Genomic DNA, 23,416 nt, shown 5'->3' with positions numbered 1-23,416 from the left:
TCGCTCGAAACTCGAGCGTCTACCGTCGCTCTTACTCTTGTTATTTACCGGATTATTGCTCTGCATCAAAAAGCGAATATTGTGTCGGACAAATCGCGATACTATTTCGTGTTTTACCTATTTGTTGTTGAATTATTCATTTAGTTAACGCATGATTCTGGTGATTCACGAGTGAATTTTGGATTATGTTTGGCTCACCAAAGGAATGAATAACTTATTTTGAAGATTATTGTGTACGTTCGTAAAAGGTATTATACAAATTTATTGAGATTTTTTAGCAATTACATTATTTTTGTATTTTTATAAACATAACCTAGGAAATAGAATCACAAAAGTACTTACATAAAAAGTAATAGAAATAGCAGGAAATATTTCGCATTTTTGTGAACATAACCTAAAAAATAGAACTTTAATATGTGAAAATATACAAAATGCATATGATATAGAAAAATATAGATAAATATGAAGCGAAAGTAGTAATATAGTTGTAATATACAATAGTAAAGCAAATCTCTGTTTACGGTTTTCTATAAACGTACAAATTACTTAAACTACAATATTTAGGGTACAAATCACAAATCTACTTAAAGTTATCCAAAAATACATAAATACTCGCAATCTAGTGATCAGAAAATACGATGGGGAAAGAAAATTTTATTGTTTATCTCTTTTAATATCGTTCTGAGAATGAAAGAAGAATATTTTTGCGTACAGGCGCATGATACACGACGGTTACAGACTGCAAAATATATTTTTCATTTCGGGGTCATCTAATGCTACGTGATGCAACGCCTGCTGGGGGTCTGATTTTGCAATAATTATTACGTCGCTATCGCCAACTCTGGATCCGTTCGAACTCTCGTTTATTTCTTCTTGATATGTTCGTCTCCTTCGACAGATAAATCGAGCATATTGTAACCCCGGAGCATCCACGCGGTGCAACGTCCTGTTTACAACTTTGCCGAACTTTGATCACGAAAGACACCTATTGTGAACAGACACACGTTGGTTCATGAAGATGTTCGAACACTCGCAGGTTACACGAGCGCAACCAACCTTTGCCAATATAGAAAAAGTTTATTCGCCAGGAGACTAAAGTGACAACTTGTAATCAAGAAACTGCATTTAAACTTTTCTGCATTTATAGGACATTTGCAGGCGGAAAATCGTGCAGAATACACGTAATATGAAAGAATATATAAAATATTCAAAATATATATATACATAGCTTTCTATAATACTTGGCAGGTAAAACAAATTTTTACCGAGGTTCTACACTTTTAATTATATGCCCGAAAATATGAATTTGCATACAGATATGCTATCTAATAAACAATTTTTCTTAAAATTATTTCTTAATCTCACAATCATCAATGGATAAGGATAAAGCTGAAAGATATCTTTATTGAAAGAGGATCGCCCATTATCCGATAAAACGTCAAAGCTGTACGGAGAAGTCGATAGACTGGAGTTAACCGGTTACGTGGCTGCGAACCCGAGACCCCGACGAGATAACGCGGAAAACAAAACAGCGTAGGAAAGAAAAAATGCAGATAACACTCACATGATTCGACAGAAACAGGGAAAGAGACGAGAGCGAAAGAACGATGATAATTTAAATGAGAAAGAAATCGTTTAATGAAACTCTATATGATACATATATTTAATTACTTCCAAAAGTGTTCGCACAATAACAAAATGTGACTACAGTTATTTATGAAAGTATTCACTTACAGATTTACTTTATTAATATATTATACGTGTTGCGCGGAACATTTTGAAACGTCATTAGTACTGTTATGAGGCCGACTATCACAATAAATGATAGTAAAGTTTGAAACAAATCTGAAAATATATGTAGAAATTACAAGACATTTAGTGCAAGTATTACACAGAGATTGTAAAAGTATTTAGACAATTAATTATTTATTACGTTAATAATCCTCGACATTCATGAAATAATATTAAAATCGGAGTATTAATAAAAATATACTTATCATATTTTGCTTCTGATATTCATTCGTTGATTTTATTTTTTATTTTGTTTCATTTCTATTACCAACAGTCGATGTAACAAACCGAGGTTCTATTAACGAGTCTTGTATTTCAATGAAATTTTCATCTCTTTTTTCCCCTATTCTCGTCGAATATGTATGATCTCGTAAAGATCCATATGTCTGTCTGCTAAAACCACATGTGCCGATGCCAAATGTCAAATACGAGTTAGATTAATGCAAATTCCGTGTAATCGGAAAACTCGGCAACCATGAATCTGCAGTATTGGTTCAGTATTCTGAAAATTGTCGATCAACTCTGCAAAGATATTACATTACGTCTGAATTCTCTTACGCGGTAGTTTACTAATTTACAAGCTGTAAACTATAAGTTTTTCTTTATGATTCGTTGCCTTCTGATCTTTTATCGATTTTCTGAAAAATAATATAAAAACTATGATGTATTTTTCCGCATGTTTGTATTCCTGTCTCATGTGAAATCACGACGTTATCGTACCTCGTATTAACAGTAAAAAGAGAACGAAGGAAGTTGTTAATACAAACATTGTAATTGTCAATAACTAAAAATCAAAACTGAGAGCGCAATATTTTTATTCTTGATTTTTGTCTTATTTCGACGTCAAGAATCACCCTTTAAATTATGTAAAATCAGTAGCCGAACACCCAGTATATATATACAACGAGAAAGAGCACGAACGTACCCGAATAGGATCGATTTCGTTTCGAACTAGCGAAAGAACAAAGTCATTCGACAGGAAGATCTTCGTTTCAGTTGCGTCGGACTCTGCTTAAAAAAAGATACTCTTAATAACCTAATCTCGAAAGGTTTGGTGAATGGAGCGCAGCTGAAAGTTCTACCAATAAAACTAATTAGTAACTGGATTTTTCGTAAATGGTTTGCTCTGTACTCGGTGGAACTGCAACAGAGCTGTCTCGATCAGAACTAAGACAGACCAGTAAACTTCGCCGAAAATCATTTACATTCCCTTCGTCGTTTTCTTGTCGCGTTGCTGTTTCTCTTGCGGTACGTCCCATGACCAAAACGCTGCTCCGATTTCTTGTCTTTCCGCAGTTCAGAAGTTCTCTTATTCCTTTTTGAAAGTTTCGCGAGAGGAAAGCATATAGAAAAGGATTCAGACAAGAGTTTGTGTAGGAAATTAAAAAAGTGGATAAGGTTAGGAGGGTGCTGAAGTTCGATGATCGATCATAACTCGAGCTCCAGTGGCGCCAGGCGATCCGTGCTTGTTGCGGCAGATTGCATACGGCGAACATCACCACCACTGCGATTAGCATTCTAGAAAATTTCGTCAGTTTCAAATTAACCCGAGGCACTATGCTTGCGGCGTAAAGCTCGAGGTGAAGTCTGCGTGACTCCTGATTCCTGAACTTGCAGATATACGTATACGAATATACAGGGTGCCCGCTCACTATTTCTTATCGCTATCTGCGGCCGTGTAACAGACAATGTTTTGAACCGTTGTTTACCGGTATCGAATGTACTACGAACAACGATAAAAAAAATCTCGAAAATACTTTACTTTCATAGCGAAAGCAAGGTAACTTGGGTAAGATAAATGGGATCATATTTTTATTAACTTGATACTGGGTTTATCGTTGTCGTTATGAAAACAAAGTCGTTCGTACTACACACGACGCCGTTAAAGTTCAGTTCAACAGATTTTTTGTTACATGGTCGCAAACGGCAGAAAAATAGTGAGTTGCGTTATTCAGGACATCCTGCATATATTTATTTATTTAATTTCGACCTCGCAGTCAAGAAATAAGACTTGATTTACTATTTCTCCTGAATTATCATACACACATGTCTCTGTCGCACATTCTCATACTTCCACATCCTTTTCCCACATTTTTCAATTCTGTCCACTCTACTCTATAACAATCAGATAATCAACGCTATGCGTTTCTTCCTATCCTATCCGTCTTATCGTTGTTCGACTCTGTCTACTAATCCTTTTATTACATATATCTGTTCTTTGATATCCATTTTTCCTCTTCTCTATTTATCTTTTTCCCTTTTTACTCTATCTACGTTTCTAAATCATTCCACCACTATCGCAATATTTTTCAGTACTTACATTTATTCTTTCCACGCCTGTACATCTTCCCTATATTCCTTTCACGTATCTTGCACATTCCTCTTAATACGTACCTCTCTCCGCTAAGTACCGTGGCATATTCGTCTTCTAAACATGATGCTCAACTTGCGGGTAACTTATACACGAATATAGGACAGATTTCTGGCAATCTTTCTTACCGACTTACCGTTCTTACAGATTTCAGTGTATTTGCGCGAACGCGTATGCATGTAGTAGTACTGACGAAAGCAGACGAAATCAGACTTATCTTATTTCTAAATAGAATGGAAGAGAACCAGACAGATAGAATCAGCCAAGTCTCCGAGACTCTACCTCGGCGATAGAGAGTCAACCCTCGACCGATAATATCGGGATATTGCAAGGACCAGAATTACCTCGGATTTTCAATTTAATTTCATTTTATCGCTGATCTCTAGACTGCGGGTTTTTATACGTTTATGGGAAATTTGAGAGCACAGAAATGCACGTGAAACGCGCATAGCATAACATGCAAAATAGAAATATTCAAAGAATCGGTATATCTTTAATATCGATTAGTTAAAACAATTCTTTACCTTCTCTTTTGCCTTTATGGACGAGGGATACATTTCAAACGCTATATCCATAAAGATACAAATGTGCATAAATATCCGCAGTCTACTAATAAAACACAGCTCGTACCTTATTACACCGCGTCTGGCGCGAAGCACATTCCTACCGGAACTGTGAACACGATGGAGGCTATCATTTTTGCTTTTAGTCGCCAAATCCGGTCCTCCGAGGGTAGTGCCGCTTCTCCATAACCCGACAGCGATTCTCGTGTAAAGGCAGCACATCAGAAGTAGCGGAAGTAAGTAAAGAAAGACGAGATTTACGGCGTCTAACAAAGTTTTGTTGTGCTTCTGGATATTGGCTATGCAAATGATGTCCACGTCGCCGGTGATTAAACGATTCTGTATGGTTTCAACATAGAAGAATCTCGGCAAAGCATAAATCGCGGCAACCATCCAAACTATTCCTATTACCAGCTGTAGTCGGCTTCTTGTCAGCACCGACCTACACTTAATCGGGTAAACGATAGCCAAGTATCGTTCAATGCAAACCACCATTAGGATTAATACGCTGGCTGTGTAGGAAAGCGCGTGGACGAACATGTATACTTTGCAGAGAAAATCGCCGAGTCGCCAACTGTTCATTAGGTAATTTGTCAACGTTTGATACACGCAAAAGATACCGACGCAGAAATCGGCTACTGCCAGGTTCGCCAAAAAGAAGTTGGTAATACTTCGTAATCGCCGTGAAAATGTTACCACAAAGATCACCATCGAGTTACCTGAAAGCAGAATTCAAAGGGATACGACCTTGAATTTATACATTGCGTCGTTTCTTCCATACGAATGTTTCTCTTAATCCTATCGAAATCGAACGTTTCGCGAACCTTTTCTACGTTTATCATTTGTCGCTTAATACAATGCTTAATAAACTCACGTACAATCGGTCGGTATATTCCGGAAGAAATATTTTTCAGTATCAAATATTTTCTGCATAAATGTTCTTCGATATAGAATTCACGTCTAATATTAATCTTGTAAATTGAACACGTCTGTAAGACGCGTGTATTAGAAGGAAAATTAAATTATAGGTACTGCGCTTTGAAGAATTTGTTACAGACCTATTTTATCGAAAGCTTACGTTCGAAGTTATCACGTATCTCGTGATTAGTATCTCGTGAGAGTATAGATTATAGTGTTTGAAGGTATTTTTTTGGAACAATTGCCTGACTTGAAAGAATAATTATGAAAAGGAATTTGTTCTTTGAATCCTACTGCAAACTCATTAAAATTGATAATTATCATTCTTAGATAAAAATGTTCCACGAAAAAAGTCACGAAACAATTAACGTTTTTTTTTGGCTCCTTATCTTCATTTTCACATAATTTAACGTTTGATTCCTTTTTAAACGTACCAACAAAATTTACATAAATCGATCTCAAGAGAGAATATCTTCGAAATAAAAAAATATATCTTTAAGTTCTAAAAGTTCGTACTTAATAATTTTGCAAACTAGATACGTTTCAGAGGCGCGAATATAAATTTTGGAAAAATTTGCTAATTCTTTTATATCAGGCTTTTTCAAAGATAAAAGCGAGTATCCTGCATATATTTTTGAGTCGTTGTATAAATATCTATAATACAAATAAGTAAGGAAGCTTCAAATTTTATCAAAACTTTCATTGCTTTACACGATATTCCTGCTTCTCTTCTTGTGATAGGCCGATGGAAAGTTTCAAAGCATGCGATGCGGATACGGATCAAATTCGTTTTGACACTCAACTGGTAATTTGATCGATCTAGATCGAGACGATCACTTACCGATAAAGCAGAAAACGAAGACGATGGAATAGAGCGTAATAAAAATTACTCTGACATCGGTCCTGTCAAGAATGTACTCCTCGTTTAGAGATATATCGTGTAACGAAGTTTCGTTGTCCATCAAGCTTTTTTTATCACGAATTTTACGAAAGACGGCGTCACGGTTGTCGATCATTCTGAAACGAGACTACAAGGAATACAAAATTATTACTCTGCAATATCGAAAGCGTAACTTGTTGAAGATACAAGTAAAAATAATACAACATAAAGTTTATCTTTATTAATCTTCTAATTCACAATTCGTAGATGGCTCACGAGAGGTTAAGTCAAGTTACTTGTTACTGAATGAGTAATCCAAATTTTTCAACTCAGTTTCGCAACAAAAGATTTATTTAAGGTAAAAGTACAGCGAGATGTTCGGTCAAAGTATTCCGTTATATATCTGGTATATTCTGTTAGCAACTGTCTCACGAGGGCGGCTAAAACCCTTCCTGGTCTACCAACCGTCTTATTATCTAATCGGAGACGGTGTCTACTACCCTCACTTCTTTAACCAAAATTACTATCAACAAATCCGATAGTCCCGCGTGTCCTTAGACACACCCACCCCTAGGTTTCCTCAGACACAGTATCGTCAGTAAGAGACACTTATTCTGTGTTCTTGGAATAGTCAACTTATTCTTACCGGTCTCTTATAACAGTGGCGTACTTAACATATCATAACTCAGTGTGTGTTCCGTTGTGATTGCTGAATTCGCAATAAAGTTTAACTAATATTAATACGATTTACTAAAATTGTGTTACGACTCAGCTATCTTATTTTATCCAACCCTCAAGTTACGTGACACTTTCTACGACTTTAAGCCATTTATCAGGCAACTGATGAATTCTATCACGAAGAAATGCTGCTTCTTTAGACAAGATGCAGTCGTTGAATTACTTTAGTACCTGATCGATCAGCTGGAAGTGGGTATCGGACAAGGCGCGTTGCATCGATCGAGACGAATAGCATTCCGACGCAGCAACGTCTAGCTGGTTGCTACGGGACGTCCTAGTGAAGACTCTCGTGTCTTTTCTCTAGGAGAAGCACCTAACGTTGTCACGCGGCAATTTCACAGAATGTTCTTCTTTATCGATCTTCCGACGATGGGTTCTTGTCTAAGACACGATATTTTACCTTGATGGAATTTATCATTTATCGAATTTACCGAATATCCAGCTGGACAAATTGCAAAGTACAAATTAAATAAAAAAAAAAAAAAAATGTATCACTTGGCTTAATTGTAGAAAGCAACGGGTGATACTTTGATCGAATAACTTGCAGTATCTTTTTTCTTAAATAAACTTCAAGTCCCACTGAAACATTTGGACTATTCGTTTGAACTATTTGTTTGAACTATTCGTTTGGACTATTTGTCCGTAATTTCATTTCCTCTAAATGAGATACTTTGAACGGAAACGCGGCTGGTATCGTGGTCAATGTATATTATTAAAATGTTTGTAATTGAAACGAAGTTTGATTAGTAGCGCGTGTTAAATACTCTGTATCCTATCGGATCGTGTAAACTTAATCGTTCGGAATCGAGGGATTCGTGTTAAGCGTTACACGCGATTTCTATGTGGCGAACAGAAAATGTCGGACAGAAAATCGATAAACACACACGCGCACGTACTTTATTGTTACATGTATAATGGAAATTAGTACGAATCGTGTATCAGGTCGAAATCGAAGGAAATAATGAATTCGCACAAGGAAATATTCGTAAACGTGCAACGTCTATTAATACGAAATATTTTTCGAAAGATACACGAGACGCGATATTTTCGCGGGGGAAATATCGAGAAACTCTAAAAAAGAGAGAAAACCCGACGAACAAAGAAAAGCTCGAGCAAACCTGAAAGAAATAATAATGAAAATGACTGTTGCGTGTATTGTGGCAAAAAGTATGACGAATCGCTTAAACAAATATTGGCTACAACGTATAACATGTAGTGAATGGGAACATGAAAGCTGCGCCGACCGGATTCGAAGAACGTGACGATTTCCAATTTTATTATTGTTAGCTTAGATCAGGGACAATATCGCGTGTATACAGTTTTATCGGAAAAATCGGACTGTTACGTCGCGTGGGATGGTCCGTGCGTTACGTCCTTCATTGAATCTTATTAGTTTGCAGGGACCTTTAATCCTGCAAGTATTTTCGGCTTATAGCTGCTACCTAACACGTTCGTCGCCGCGTCACCCATATCTATGTGACGGGTCTGCTTCCGTGGGGCGCCCGTAACCCACATATGGGTGACGCTCTTCTCGTTCGAGTTAATTAAATATAGCATATTATATATAGGATATACAACATAAAAATATTAAAAACACATTATACCATACTTTTTATTAATTTATATTCTGGATAATATATTGTATTATTCTATATCGCATGGTATTTGTTAAAACATTCCAAACACATTTGGGGTGATTTTGGGAACCTCGAACAATAGTTGTAGACTCCGTTGTAACGTCAATTTACATCAGAGACCAGGTCACATACCGCGGGCAGGATGGCACCTGGATTTCTGCAAATCCTTGGCGCGTACCCTCAATAATCTTAATCACCATGGATCTTGGAATTTTTATGGTTAAGGTCCTTTACACCAAGCGAGTATCTTTTAAATTACTTTTACGATTATTGTTTACTACGGGTAACACAACAAAGTTGGCCTTCCTCACATCTAGTATATTCCGTTAGCAACTTTCTTCCGAGGGCAGCTAAAACCCTTCCTGGTCCACCAACTGCCTTATTATCCAATCGAAGACGGTGTCTACTGCCCTCATTTCCTTAACCAAAATTACCATCAACAAATCCGACAGTCCCGTGTCCTTAGACACACCCACCCCTGGGTTTCCTCAGACACAGTATCGTCAATAAGAGACACTTATTCTGTACTCTTGGAATAGTCAACTTATCCTTACCGGTCTCTTATAACAGTCGCGTACTTAACATATCATTGTAACTCAGTGTGTATTCCGTTGTGATTGCTGAATTCGCAATAAAGTTCAACTAAGATTAATAGTTGTGTTAGGACTCAGCTATCTTATTTTATCCAACCCTCAAGTTACGTGATACCGTCATCACTACTCTTCTCACTTTCAAATATATTTCCACACTGTTCACTGAACATTTTCAGGACGAAACAAATCACTGATGTACGTTTCACAAGTATGCTCCTCGACTAAATGGAAGATCTGAGATATCTGCCATGAGATCCCTCGGAATACTCTAGCTTGAAAGCTCATCGCTTTCTCCATTTCAGAACTAAATAATCTTCTCTTTACAATGAATCGAAGGCGATAAACAATGAATTTCCACCTGTCGCTCTATTTACGTTCTGCGTACCGGCGGTCGGATTTGGACCCCCCAGGAAACTTAGCCGAATCACGCTGGGCGACGAACGTGTTAAAACAGTCCTTAGGTTTATTGCAAATAAATTTCTTACAAATTACGAAGAAAGCGGGTAGTTATCTAACGGGAAAAATGGATATTTGTCTAATGGAAAAGCCAGCTTTTCCCATGAACAAGGTCACCCCCAAGCCACGTCGGTAGGAGGCTTCCTCCTCCAATCTCCATTTATTAACGTTGGCTCTAACCAAACGAAAGTGTGAACAACGAATCCACGTTCTTAGTTCAGAAGGTACACCCGCACCGAGCTTTCCTCCGTAATCACACAAGAATGAACTTGACTTGTTTTCATAACGACAGAGCAGTCACTTCATCCCTCTAGACTTGTGGTCTGGACTACAGAGAGCCGTCGCTTCATCTCTATACTTCGTCTACGACATCAGGAGGGTCAACTCTACACCAGGAGACTTCTACTTCTACATCAAGAAAGTCAACTTCTTCTTATCTTATATTCAACTGTAAGGGCCTTGCTCTACTACGAAAGAACATTCAGTGTTTATCTATCGGATCTTCATACGTCAAAGTATCGTCTACGACATTTGTATCATACGTAACGGTGTATCTCTTTAGTGTAATAAGTTGTTGGAAATATAAAATTTGTAACCTGTTAATCGTAGTGTTATACCACATCAATCATCCCTATTATCCCACAAGAAATAAGGGGATCGATCTGTTCGTAGTATCGATTATTATAATCGTAACGGGAATTTACGACTCCCGTTGACGCGCTTCCTCGCGATCGCGTCTCCCCGCGATTGAGAAATTTCGTTTTATTACCAAATTGAATACAAGTTGAGTGCTCCAACTGTTTCATTCCATTTTCTGATCTTCTGTTCATTATGAAATCGTTTGACAAATAGACTTTTTAATTCATCAAACGTAATTTACAAACAACTAGTAAACAGCTTGAGAATTCATTGATTTGCTGTCAAATAATTTCCATCTGCACAGTGATTTCCATTATTTTAGACGAATACAAACTGTAAAGCTAAATTAACACGCACGGTAATTCTAACAACCAATTATCAGCTTTCACATAAAATTAGCAGGAGTTTGTGAACGAAGGTGGATAAATTTAATTTCACTCATTGGTCGGAGCAAATTTCGAAATGTACTTCACTCGCAACACAAAAGTATATTTTCTCGCTTTTAGTTTAAAGCTTTTATTTTAATCTTGCTTTTTATTTCAAAATCGATCGATAATTCAGGTAATTCCAAGTTTTATGAAAGCAGGAAAGCGAAAGTTTTCCATTTGCATTGTAACAAGTCAATTGGTTCTTAAGCGTTAAACTATGCAGCTTGAAAATTTGAATTGATTTCCATTATTTTGCATATCATTTCAAACTGGTTTATTTGGCTTCGAAATTTCTCAGTCACGGCCGTGCAAGCAGAAGAACGTGCTGTTGCATGAACGTGTTCTTCTTCTTCATTGTTAGCAACGTAGCATTCGCCTGCTTATTGGAACAATAAAACTATGATCAGTCCAATATCAATTGTACACGGTCATCTACAAAATATTATGGGAATCTTTTACGAATATTAAATTCTACCCACATAATCACGCTGATTGTGTCTCGTTAAAGCCTAGTTCACACTGACAGACGATTGTCGGGGAATAGTTCCGTAAAATGCACGCGCACGAGCAAGTATCTCGTTTTCATTGCAATGGAGAAGAAGAGCAGTGTCCATGGGCAGATGCAGAGAGAATCTTTTTTACCCCTGGTAGGTCTGCGAAGAAACGATCTCGCTATGGGATGGTGAGATTTATGACGCGTTACGTATTTGCTGTTTAGATGGAAATCAAAGGCGAAAGTGGAAAATTTGAATTTGAAAGTAAGTAAAGTTGAAGACAGTGGCGAAGTGACGCACGGGCCTCTTCATGGATGCATCGTAAAGAATCGTTGCGAAATCGAACAAAGGTTCGCTTGTTTTTCAATGGGATTATACATTTTTGAACACTTTACCGACTGATAGCCTATTAATCGGTTTTTGTCGCCGACGCTTACCGACTGATAACCTATCAATCGGCATTTTGTCGCTGACAATCTTTCTCATTATTTGAGCAGTAATTTGTTATGTAGTACTAAGGTACCTTGCTCAGCTGCGTCAGTTTCGTTGCTTTGTAAGCTCCCGCAGTTTTATACTAATTTGAAAAACTTATCGCTCGCGATGAAGGAAAAGAATGGTATTGGAGAGTCTAAACCGAAACAAAGCCGGCGCCGGGGAGAACCTGCGCCTGGACTGCCGGTCGGACGTGCGTCTGCTGTTGAATTGTTAGCGGTCGGTAAAGTGTTAATACGATCTATCGTCACATTTCCTGCAAAATGTTATTAGCGTATTATTTACGTTGATATTTATGTCGGTAAAGTATCGGTATAGAAATTTTTGGAAAAATTCGAAAGATCGTTAAATACGAAGAAAATCATTAGATTCTGGGTTTCTGCAAATATCAACAAGGAGAAAATCTCATCGTCGTTATAACGCTAATTATTTATATTTAGATGATATTCCACTCCACAAGTGGGCGTATGTGCTTATCGTTCAAAAGTCAGCATTTCAAAAGCTTAAAATCTCCTTCGTGCTTGAGTGGGAGGAACCGTTCCCTCTCCAACAGATCCTCAATACCAAGATACCCGATTAGTGTACAAACGGCATTGTCTGCACATATCTTGGTGGCTATCGGTGGGCAATATACGTAGATTGTCTGTAAACAATGTCGTTTATCGACTAGTTTCTGGCATAGCAGTATACTCGCGATCTTGGATCGGGCCAACACTGATCGACTTCTCCTATGCCCGAGTCTCTAATGTCCACATGTAATTAACCCTTTGAGTGCTGTGGGCGCATATAGGTGTCTGGCGAAAGCTATCGGTGTGGACTAAGGACATATATATGCGCTTTCTGTAAGTGCCCGGCATGGGCTAAGGACGCATGTATGGGTTTTTCAATTTTTCCGAACACCTACGCAGAAGTAATACTATTACGTTTGTGTGAAATAAATATAAATGCATTCCTCACGGCAGTAAACAAATGCCAATAGTGCCTCGTTATTGATGAAGTGGTCACCACTTGTAAGAAAACTGTACATCTGGTTTTTTTAGTTTTCTCAAGCACTGAATTTTTCACACACAACTAAATTATTAACTTGTGTTATATTTACTAAATTTAGTTTTCTAGTTTATTGTTTTCTAGTTTATTACCCAAATTCTAGTTAACTGTAAATTTCAATGTTTACAATAAATAATTAAAAATAACTAAAAAATAACGCTCTTGAATCATTTAATCTCGTGCAAAAGAATTACTATAACTTATTACGATTTGCGCTTTGAATAGTCAATCAATAGAGTTCAGTCTAACGAAAAAGTATTCCGTCCACAGCGATCGTCAGCGCTAGACGCGCGCCGTCCGTACGGACGACATAGGCCGCGAGTATTCAACACTCAAAGGGTTAATATAATTATTATGTAGTATATAATATAATACAATGGACAAAGGAGAAATCGACAGGTACGCAGAAAAATACAAGAAAAGAATGGCAATACATCCAAAGGAAACCCATATAAAAAGAAGACTAAAGAGAAAAAACATCTCAGGCATCTCACTAAAGAAATAAAATAGACAAATTCGAGAATGGTATTTAGCGATAACGTTAGAAAAATTTACCAAATGTCCAGCTGGACAAATTGTAAAGTACAAATTAATTAAAAAGAAAGAGAAATGTAATTAGTGTCTTCAGTCATGTCTTTGAACAATGTTGCTATCGTTGTTCATGGGGTATATGGTGTATTTCTTAATTTGCGGAAGAAGAAAGAGAAACTTGTCTCAGTAAAGTAAAAGAATCGAGTAAAAGAAGCTTGTTAACGAAAAGACGATTAAACTAAGCTGTGTGTTGCATGCGTTTGCACGTTCTTCCAACATTTGTCCGACAGCCTGTACTAGGCACTTTTATCCGCTGTCTGTCTCTGGACTTGAATTTTGTTTGCGAATTTTCCACGAAAGACAGATTTGGATTGTCTGCGGACGATTATCTGTCAGTGTAGACAAGACTCGCAATGTTAATGAGATGTCAAAATGTTTCGTATAATACGCAGGGTGTGGTCGAATAACATGTACAAACGGGCATAAGTTAATCATGAGAAAATAAGAAGAGAATACAGAATAGAGCATACAGAATGAAATTTGTTCATTGGATGATTTAGTTTCCAAGAAAACCGAGTGAAAAGATTTGTCAATTACACGTGAACATAGGTAATTACCACTTAGGTATGAGCAACAATTGGGAAACATTAATTCCACTTGCCAAAATAAATAAAAAATGTTTCTTTTTTTTATTTAATTTGTACTTTACAATTTGTCCAGCTGAACATTTGGTAAATTTTTCTATCTTTATTGCTAAATAACAATATGTAGATGTCTACCTCCAAGGGGCTACCATCGATGAAGTAAAAAATGTGGAACAAATTTATTCCCTTTAAGACTCCACTTTCAAGAAAACAGAGTTTGTACGTGTTCAATGGAGGATTAGCCTAATACACATGTATGACAATTTTTCAATTGATGAACCTCCTCCACCCATAGAACAACCTCTCACCGGTTATTTATTATAATCGATAGATATTCATGTTAGAAAATAGATGTATGTACATCTGTGTGAAAGAGTATGCGTTCAATGAATGAATGTGCAATAAAAGAAAATTATTTCTGTTTGAGATGTACAAGGGAACAGAGCGTTGTTCGTTAATACTTCAAATTATCATGTTACATATAAAATAGTTATTTTGTTCTATATAAATTTTGTATCTAATAAAACAATATATAGTATTACTTCAACAATTCAAATTCGACTTTCTGGAAAATTAATCCCCGGCTGAAAAAATCGTTACTCTATATTTTCCTCTTATTTTTACCTAAAGTATCGTCTTAAAATATAAATAAAAAGTTATTAAGAATTTTCGAATATCTCCGCGAGCCACTGTATATACGTAAGCTTAATTAATCCAGCACATTCTTTGGCAAACGTATCTACAAAATGCCACCTGCGTAGATAATACATATGTATATCGGTATATTTTGTCCAACAATAAGATTGTTGTCTTGCCTGTACGAGTACACCTAAGCTCGTGCCTAATTCGTAAGTATATCGTTCAAGGGTCGATCTTTCCTTCCACTTACATGTTAATCCGTTACGTGTTTAACTTTATCAACGATAGCAGCCTGGAGCAGCTATGGAAATATCCTTGCACGATATCGTTCGGTCGATTCTAATAATATTCGAGTATTAATTCGAGTACACGTTTAAACGGACGTGTGAACGTTTTAATTACACGCGTTTAATATTCTCGTAAACCGAGATGCTGCTAATTTACAGAACGCAGGTTTCTTTAATTCGTCATTTTACTGTTGATATTTTAACACGTGAGCAACCTCGATTTCGATCATTAATTACGAGTATGTAACGTTTATCTTAGAATTTAGATATAGTTAAGATAATTGTCTTAAGACAATCATACAGTTGGTTGCATAATTGAACAAACAATCTTTAAGTTTCCGTTAGAGGTAAAGAAGTTGTTAAAAAGAACGATCTTTATCTTTTCCTTCGCGACTCCGAGCAACTGAATTTCTTTGAGAACTTTTTCACGGGACGTATGATAAACTAATCATCCTAACTTCTCAAGAGAGGACTCAAGTCGTTTGGATCGAGTTATTTTGTTTTAAAAAGTGTTTGATCAGTTACGAAGATCGCAAAGAAAATACGACGAGTACATTTTGATCGACGCCTTTATTTTCACGTCGTACGACCAAAAAGGAATATTTGAATGTATGAAATATCTTGAGACGGGAAAAACCTATTGGATCTTGCCAATTGTACATTGAGAAGCTTCAATGATCCGCACGATAAATTGAAATTTAAAGAAGACGCAAATATTATTCTCTTAAATTTATCTTCGGGCTTTTTGTTATTCGCGTTCTTCGCTCGCGATAAGCGAATTTGAGCAATTGAAACATTTGTATGCCTTGGGAATTGGATATTAATTGGATTGCCAATTAGACGTCTTAATCGAGAAATTTGGAAAAACTGAAATTGATCGGTATATCTGCAACGTTATGAATGTTCGATCGTCAACTCATATTTGATAGATTTCATAAAATCGTATAAATAAATAAATCGGCATAAATAATGCGATATAACGTGTCTTAATGTCTAATCGTTTGACGACGAATCGAATTTTACAAATATGTTTCTCCACATGTGGCATTCAAATTCAAATAGCACAGAAAAATTAATACGATATGAACGAGAATTATTAAATCTTATTATATGTAAAAATGAGATTTTTATTATTCTTGATTTATCTTACGATACTATAATCTCAATTTTATCGTCGTACAATTCTCAAACGAGATATATTTAATTCTTTAAGCTTTTAATCATTGCATACCGCAGAGAAAACGCTTGATAAATCTATCCTCGTTAATTTTCGAAAATCAAGTTTTCTAATTCGATATACTTGAGAACTAAAACAACTTATAGTGGGTCTAGAACTGTAACTCTTGGAATAGATACATATGCGAAATCTTACCTATTATGTGTTACCAAATGAAGAACATCAACTTCATTACACAATCTTTGAAGCTTCCACGATGTATTACAATATTTCATTCGATCTGATAAGATGCGAAAAGATATTGTGGAATTCCCAAAACATTTAAACCGAATAAGAAGCTTTTTCCATTCACGTATCGCGATAGATTAATCGAATCAGTTGGCGTTTCATCGCGCGCTCGATCGACGCTACAAAAACCAGTCAGTTTCACCATCGATCCTTCGCTAATTTTTCAATTACATTTATTATAAATCACCAAACGAACGCTAAATGAACGCAACACTTTGCCTAATGCAATTCTTATTTACAGTTACGTACGTAAACAATTTTTTCCTTCATATCTAAATCATCCCTTTTTAAACAAAGCAACAAATACAGAGACATTGCATATTCCAGCAGAATTTTTACAAAAGAAACTCTTACAGACTCTTTTAATTTCCTCGATGTCTATCACCGAAAGATTATTGGAGGCTCGTTGTTAGTGGCGCGTTAAGAATTTATCATTCGCATCTTTCGGCATGTAATCGATGGATTAAACGGGTCAAGTGACCGAATTGCTTTCTCGTGAACGATAGCACTGATTACGAAATTGCACGAGATGAAAACTAACGTAGGAACGACGAGGCCTCTATTTCGCGCGATACTGCAAGCTCGGAGCTTTCATTCATACCCACTAGCCTGTAAGTTGACCGAGAATCCTGGATTTCGCGCAGGCGTTGCGCCCTCCTTCTATTACTTTCGTTATCCGGCGAAAAAATGTAAGGAAATCGGGAAGATAAACGAGTCGAAAACAACGGTTAATAATTCTCAACGAAATAATCTAACCAGGCAATAATTCTTAAAGGTGGAATCCTCTTGTGCAAACTCCTTAGACAATTTGGGCTATTTGTGCATCCAGTGAAGTTTCGCTGCTACGTTTCTTCAAAGTGAGTTTTTCTTCCTCCCAAAAAAGTGATTCTATAACATAGTAGAGAACTTCAATGAAATTCTATCCGAATATTTGGAAGCATACAATAATCTAAAGATTGGCGTGAACGATTCAGCTTTCCCAGAGAGAGAAAGAAAGAAAGAGAGAGAGAGAGAGAGAGAGAGAGTTAGGAAGCGATTAAAAAGCGATTAAAAAAATTTAAAAAGAGAAGAACACGTCTTGAGTATCAGATAATTAAGAGCGCGTTCGCAGTGACAATCGGTGAATGGTCAAGTCTGAAAGAAGTGGGAGTATCGTGATAAATATAAGTCGTGATAACTGGTGTGACTTCTCGAGAGTACAAGGCAACTATACTTATAATCAGTTTGCTGCTATAATCAACGACACTATCGAGCGTATCGTTGTGCCTTGCAACAGGCTCACGCGTCTCTTATGTCGATATTTTCTTGTCTCGTAATTGTTCTGACGACAATTTTTTACCATTCCCTATGAATTCCTTACGAAGTACCTTCTCTACGATAATCTTCTATCGATGATATTCGCCGTAGAATCTTTGAGTGAAACTCGTTTGGAGATACGAAACTCCTATTTGGAGATATAATTATGAAAATAAAAATTGAACATTGTAAAATTGCGAATATAGAAATACAGTTGTGCGTATAGAAATTAAACGTAAGAGCAAGTTATTTATATAGTGTTTCACAGTGTAGTGTTTCAAGTGTTGGAACAATTTTAAGCATGTTGGAGAAAACGAGGGATATAGTTTACAAGAAAAGTAAGTTCACCTAATTTAGGTCACCGGGGAGATATCAAGAGAGTTAAGTTTCTATTTCCATATTTAAAAGTGGCAAAGCTATTCGATTTGCTGGATCTTTTTGTAGATCTTTCGTGAAAATGTTGACGGATACCTTAGAAGTTCAAATGAAATTCAAATATACCATTGTATCGTTTCAAGTGTCACGATGCAGCAGAGACTGTTGCTACAAGTACATGAAGAGGAGGCTGCCGATTCTGTCGTGGGCTAGGAATTACAAACTCACATGGCTGCCTCAAGATGCACTGGCCGGCTTCACGGTTGGCCTCACAGCTATTCCTCAAGGCATCGCTTACGCTATCGTCGCTGATTTAAGTCCCGAGGTAAATTAACACTTTTCTCTCTGTCTCTCTTTCTCATATTCGGATTTTTCCAGAAAGCAGAATACATTTTCCATAAAAAGGATCGATTTTCAGAACATGCGTCAAGATTAGTAGCGACAGTCAAATTTCTATTGTAAAACTTTCAACGTTCATAGATCTCTTGGAAATAATATCAATCGAATTGTGATTCGATTGATTTAATAGATGAAGTATGTCAAAGCCAGACCCTGAAGATTTTTCAATTAGAAGCATCTTCTTTGCAAAGGAAAGATATCAGAAATTTCTGACTTCTTCTGAAATTTTCTAAGATTTCAAAATTGGTGATACAATCGTAGAAATTGCAATAGGATCCTGAATAACATGATCAAAAATTGTTTCAAAAGACTCTATATACATATGTGTACGTGTATGTGACAAAGTTTTACACTTGCGGCGTTGTTTTTGCTGTGAACTCCTCAATTGACATCGATAGAAGCGTATTAATTTCTACGTCTTTTAATTCAAATGTTACACCATTTTGTCTCTTTTCTCCTTTAGTATGGGTTATATGCGTCTTTCATGGCATCCTTCCTGTACATTATTTTTGGTTCCTGTACAAGTATTACTATCGGTCCAACTGCTATTATGGCAACGATGGTGCAACCTTTGGTAACAAAATACAATGCTGATGTCGCGGTTCTGCTTACGTTTCTGAAAGGCTGCATTATCGCGTTACTCGGCTTCTTTCATTTAGGTGAGTGATTTGACTACAGATTCTCATGCATGTCTTTTTTGAAGATGCAAATTTGAAGATGCAAAAATGCACAGAATGCAGACAATATGCAGAAGTATACAAATTATTCATAGTACGTATTCGTTACAATATTTGTCAGGTAAAACAAATTCCAACTTAGGTGACATTTCCTCAATTGTGATCACAAACATTTGCTTACACGAGAAGAATTGCAAATGGAATTTGTTAACAGAACCTTAATTATAAATGTTTTATTACACGTTCCAGATTCTGACCTTCATCTTTAACCTTCTTATGTTTCTTTGTCTTTCGTAACAATTAACCCTTTGAGTGCTGTGGGCGCATATACGTGTCTGGCGAAAGCTATCGGTGTGGACTAAGAACATATATATGCGTTTTCTGTAAGTGCCCGGCATGGGCTAAGGACGCATGTATGGGTTTTTCAATTTTTCCGAACACCTACGCAGAAGTAATACTATTACGTTTGTGTGAAATAAATATAAATGCATTCCTTACGGCAGTAAACAAATGCCAATAGTGCCTCGGTATTGTTGAAGTGGTCACCACTTGTAAGAAAACTGTACATCTGGTTTTTTTAGTTTTCTCAAGCACTGAATTTTTCACCCACAACTAAATTATTAACTTGTGTTATATTTACTAAATTTAGTTTTCTAGTTTATTGTTTTCTAGTTTATTACCCAAATTCTAGTTAACTGTAAATTTCAATGTTTATAATAAATAATTAAAAATAACTAAAAAATAACGCTCTTGAATCATTTAATCTCGTGCAAAAGAATTACTATAACTTATTACGATTTGCGCTTTGAATAGTCAATCAACAGAGTTCAGTCTAACGAAGAAGTATTCCGTCCACAGCGATCGTCAGCGCTAGACGCGCGCCGTCCGTACGGACGACATAGGCCGTATTCAGCACTCAAAGGGTTAAAAGAGTTGCGCACGAATTTCAGGTTTCTTGTTAGACTTCATTTCCTTACCCGTAATTACGGGCTTTACCGCGGCTGCATCGATTAACATAGCCACTTCGCAGTTCAAACCGTTGTTAGGAATACCCGGTAGAAGCGAAGACTTGGTAGATTCTTTGATCTCGGTGTTCTCGAATCTGAGGATGATCCGGTACCAGGACACGTTGCTAGGTATTGGAACGATAGCGGCGTTGGTTCTACTAAAGGTACAGTCATATAAAGCGAAATTCGATCAAAGATAACAGGTCAAAATTAAACAATTCTATAATTCATTCTATTCTTTAGTTTGCGATACTTCGATTCAGTGTTGGACAAAATTTTATTCCAATAGCATATAAAACTCTGGCAGGAGCTTTCCCATCGAACATAACTTAATTTTCATATTGCTTTTTATCGAAGAATTTACCTGGACGTCGAACCGGTACTTGGTCACAGAAAATCGCTTGGGCCACAATTCTCGCGCGTAACGCATTGGTGGTCATCGTAGGAACTTTGATGGCGTATATCTTTTCCATCTACGGTCTATATCCTTTCAATCTAACCGGTGAGAACAACACGATAATTGGAAAATCCGTCTCGCGAGGAACCCGTTCTTTGATCATTCGTTAAACCGCGTAACGCAAGAAGGAACAAACTGGGAGCAAAAATAAATGATTTCTAGGATCGATGGGTCATGGATTGCCACCGTTTGGTCTGCCGAAATTCAATGCAATAACCAATGATTTCTTTACGACTGCTGGTGCTATGGGAATGTCGCTTGTCACCGTCCCAGTTGTATCTACCATTGAACATATGGCGATAGCAAAAGCGTTTGGTACGCTATATTACGTACAATATCATTCATAATCGTTCGAACGATTCACGTATTATACAGTCGAAGCTCTGAACTGAAGCTGATCTAATTTGTTTTCGTCAACCTGTAATGTAAAAAATAATTACAGGTTAACATATCAAACTATTCAGCAAATGTTCATCCGCTATCAACAATTGTCGTTCGAACAATTATGAACGTATACGTATATTCGTTAGATAGTAATACAATTTTGAACATTATTTTAATAATTAAAATTACTTGGATAATTTCGAACGAACTATGAACTTTTAGCAAAAGGCAAATCTTTGGACGGCACGCAAGAAATGCTCGCGTTAGGATTGTGTAACATAGGCGGTTCGCTTGTTCGATCAATGCCAGTTACAGGTTCTTTTACACGAACTGCTGTCAATAACTCATCTGGGGTGAAAACTACTTTTGGAGGTTTATTCACAGGTAAGTGAAGTGTGTGTGTGTGTGTGTGCATATGACTTCTCAAACAAGCGTTATAAATGTCTCACCGATAATATGTATCACTAAGGGAGAAAAGAAAGATGAAATACAATTATGTAGTATCGAGGGAAAAAGGATAGGATTAGGATAATTTAGATTTGTAAAATTCTCCTAATACTATTTATTTAAGATAAATAAAAATAACAGAGATTAATTGGACAGAGAACGATAAATGTTCAACTTGAACTAAAACACAAAAGTCTTATTCCGCTCAAATCACTCTCGCAACTCTATAACTCTAACAACTCGATCTCTCTACAACGCTAGCAACTCTACAACTCTACAACTCTAGTCTTCGGCATCTGCACTCGCACGCTCTCGCTTCTCAACTCATACTGCATGCCTTTTGCATTCGTTCTCGCCGGCGTCTCAACTAACACTACCCTTAGCGTCTCTTTGTCTTTTCTCGTCCCATCGAACACGTGTCCCGAAACCCCGTGGCCAGGGTCACGCAGGCTCTTTCCACGAAACTATCCACTCGAAAGGACCGACGATACATTGATGTACTCGACGGCGCCACGGCTCTCGCCACTTTGTATACGGTCCGGCCGATATCTTAGGCCTTTTGCCCACGATACTACAATTAGATAGTTGGAGAACATGCAAATGAATCCCCCGAATTTTTTTCTTAATCGTGACAATTGCTTGCTTGCAGGCGCTATCGTATTACTCGCGGCTGGCTTGCTCACATCCACTTTTCGTTTTATTCCTAAAGCGACTTTAGCTGGCGTTATAATATGCTCTATGTACTACATGCTCGACTTCAAAACGTATGCTCTATTATGGCGCGCAAAAAGTAAGTAAATTGGATCGTGACAAACGCGATTCTCAATTTCATATTCCTGACAGTTGCGCCTCATTTCAGAAATCGACTTTTTCCTCATGTTGATTACCTTACTATTCTGCGTTTTTCTTAAACTGGAATGGGGAATCATTATCGGTATATCGTTAAATCTTGCAATATTATTGTATTTCTCGGCTCGACCTTCGGTTCAAACCGAAATTGAACAGGTAAATTAAATGGATTACTTTTATATTATATATATATATATATTTTAACTATTTAAATATTTAATGTTATTCTAACATTCTTAACTCACTGTGCATTAACTATTAATAAGTTTCCAGCCAAATGTAATAGTACCAAGCTAACTAGGGTACTTTAGTAGTTTTAGTTAGCTTAGCACCGTTGCATATAGACAAATTTATTGTCGTGTGTGGTAAAATGATTCCTGAACTGTAGGTAGAAGATAGAACCGTGATTCGCATTATTCCTGATGAGAGTATCACGTTTCCAGCAGCGGAACATTTTCGAGCTTACATAATGAAGCTTTCAAACGAAAATTCATACGACGTTGTACTTGATTGTAGAAATTTGAAGAGGACTGATGTAACGGTTGCAAAGGTAAATGATGTATTAAAATCTTCTTCTTGTAAAGGGCCATCGCTTGCGAAGAAAATTACCAATATGTATAATAATTAAATAATATTTTGATCCGTTAATTCAAACAATTTCCGTTTTATAGAACCTTAAGCTATTGGCAAACGACTTAGGACTGCAAGGAAAGAATATCATTTATGAAAACTGTCAAGATGATGTTGAAAGTATATTGAAGACTGTTATTCCAGATCACTGAATAAACATGTTAAAATTTAAATGCATAGACGAACCTATGATATTTATATTTCTTGTACATACTGTATAATTTGTTAAAAAACTGATGTATTTTAATTATGAATGATTAAAATATAATAAAAGCATTGTTA

The 23,416-nt window shown here is 36.7% G+C and overlaps 2 protein-coding genes across 9 annotated transcripts; one reads left to right on the top strand and one right to left on the bottom strand.

Annotated features, from left to right (window-relative positions):
* The first annotated feature begins 21 nt into the window (after positions 1 to 21).
* LOC126925236 (sodium-independent sulfate anion transporter-like) lies at positions 22 to 23,415 on the top strand. Of its 5 annotated transcripts, none has more exons than XM_050740582.1 (12): positions 4,870 to 4,961; positions 17,389 to 17,470; positions 18,428 to 18,609; positions 19,147 to 19,342; positions 20,311 to 20,531; positions 20,725 to 20,869; positions 20,987 to 21,139; positions 21,431 to 21,592; positions 22,305 to 22,445; positions 22,515 to 22,660; positions 22,893 to 23,054; positions 23,176 to 23,415. In XM_050740582.1, coding segments are annotated over exons 2-12 (1,620 nt in total). In that variant the 5' UTR covers positions 4,870 to 4,961; positions 17,389 to 17,469; the 3' UTR covers positions 23,287 to 23,415. The 5 variants fall into 5 exon arrangements, with proteins under 5 accessions (XP_050596541.1, XP_050596539.1, XP_050596538.1 ...); XM_050740583.1 differs by lacking the exon at positions 4,870 to 4,961 and adding an exon at positions 17,173 to 17,302; XM_050740584.1 differs by lacking the exons at positions 4,870 to 4,961; positions 17,389 to 17,470 and adding an exon at positions 22 to 248.
* LOC126925248 (trissin receptor) lies at positions 1,635 to 16,653 on the bottom strand. Of its 4 annotated transcripts, none has more exons than XR_007713849.1 (5): positions 7,433 to 7,533; positions 6,485 to 6,671; positions 4,793 to 5,444; positions 2,512 to 3,309; positions 1,635 to 2,429 (listed from the first exon to the last, which is right to left on the bottom strand). XR_007713849.1 is itself a non-coding variant. In XM_050740607.1 (5 exons), the coding sequence occupies exons 1-4, from the start codon at positions 7,475 to 7,477 to the stop codon at positions 2,886 to 2,888; spliced, it is 1,308 nt and encodes a 435-aa protein (XP_050596564.1). In that variant the 5' UTR covers positions 7,478 to 7,533; the 3' UTR covers positions 1,635 to 2,799; positions 2,874 to 2,885. The 4 variants fall into 4 exon arrangements, 3 of the variants coding, with proteins under 3 accessions (XP_050596564.1, XP_050596565.1, XP_050596563.1); XM_050740607.1 differs by having other exon boundaries at positions 1,635 to 2,799; positions 2,874 to 3,309; XM_050740608.1 differs by lacking the exon at positions 7,433 to 7,533 and adding an exon at positions 16,521 to 16,653 and having other exon boundaries at positions 1,635 to 3,309.
* Position 23,416: the final 1 nt, after the last annotated feature.

The sequence above is a fragment of the Bombus affinis genome, chromosome 16 (assembly GCF_024516045.1).
Source record: "Bombus affinis isolate iyBomAffi1 chromosome 16, iyBomAffi1.2, whole genome shotgun sequence".
Classification (NCBI taxonomy): Eukaryota; Metazoa; Arthropoda; class Insecta; order Hymenoptera; family Apidae; genus Bombus; species Bombus affinis.
Note: the sequence above shows the minus strand (reverse complement) of the source record. Positions and strands in the feature narration are given on the sequence as shown.

Coding starts and splice junctions, on each gene's coding strand:
- LOC126925248 (XM_050740606.1), bottom strand. CDS start 7,477: ATGCAACGCGCCTTGTCCGATACCCACTTCCAGCTGATCGATCAG. Junction 6,672..7,432: donor ACTTCCAGCTGATCGATCAG/GTACTAAAGTAA, acceptor TATTCCTTGTAG/TCTCGTTTCAGAATGATCGA. Junction 5,445..6,484: donor CTTCGTTTTCTGCTTTATCG/GTAAGTGATCGT, acceptor TTCTGCTTTCAG/GTAACTCGATGGTGATCTTT.
- LOC126925236 (XM_050740580.1), top strand. CDS start 18,211: ATGTTGGAGAAAACGAGGGATATAGTTTACAAGAAAA. Junction 20,532..20,724: donor CGGCGTTGGTTCTACTAAAG/GTACAGTCATAT, acceptor TTTTTATCGAAG/AATTTACCTGGACGTCGAAC. Junction 22,446..22,514: donor TCTATTATGGCGCGCAAAAA/GTAAGTAAATTG, acceptor GCCTCATTTCAG/AAATCGACTTTTTCCTCATG.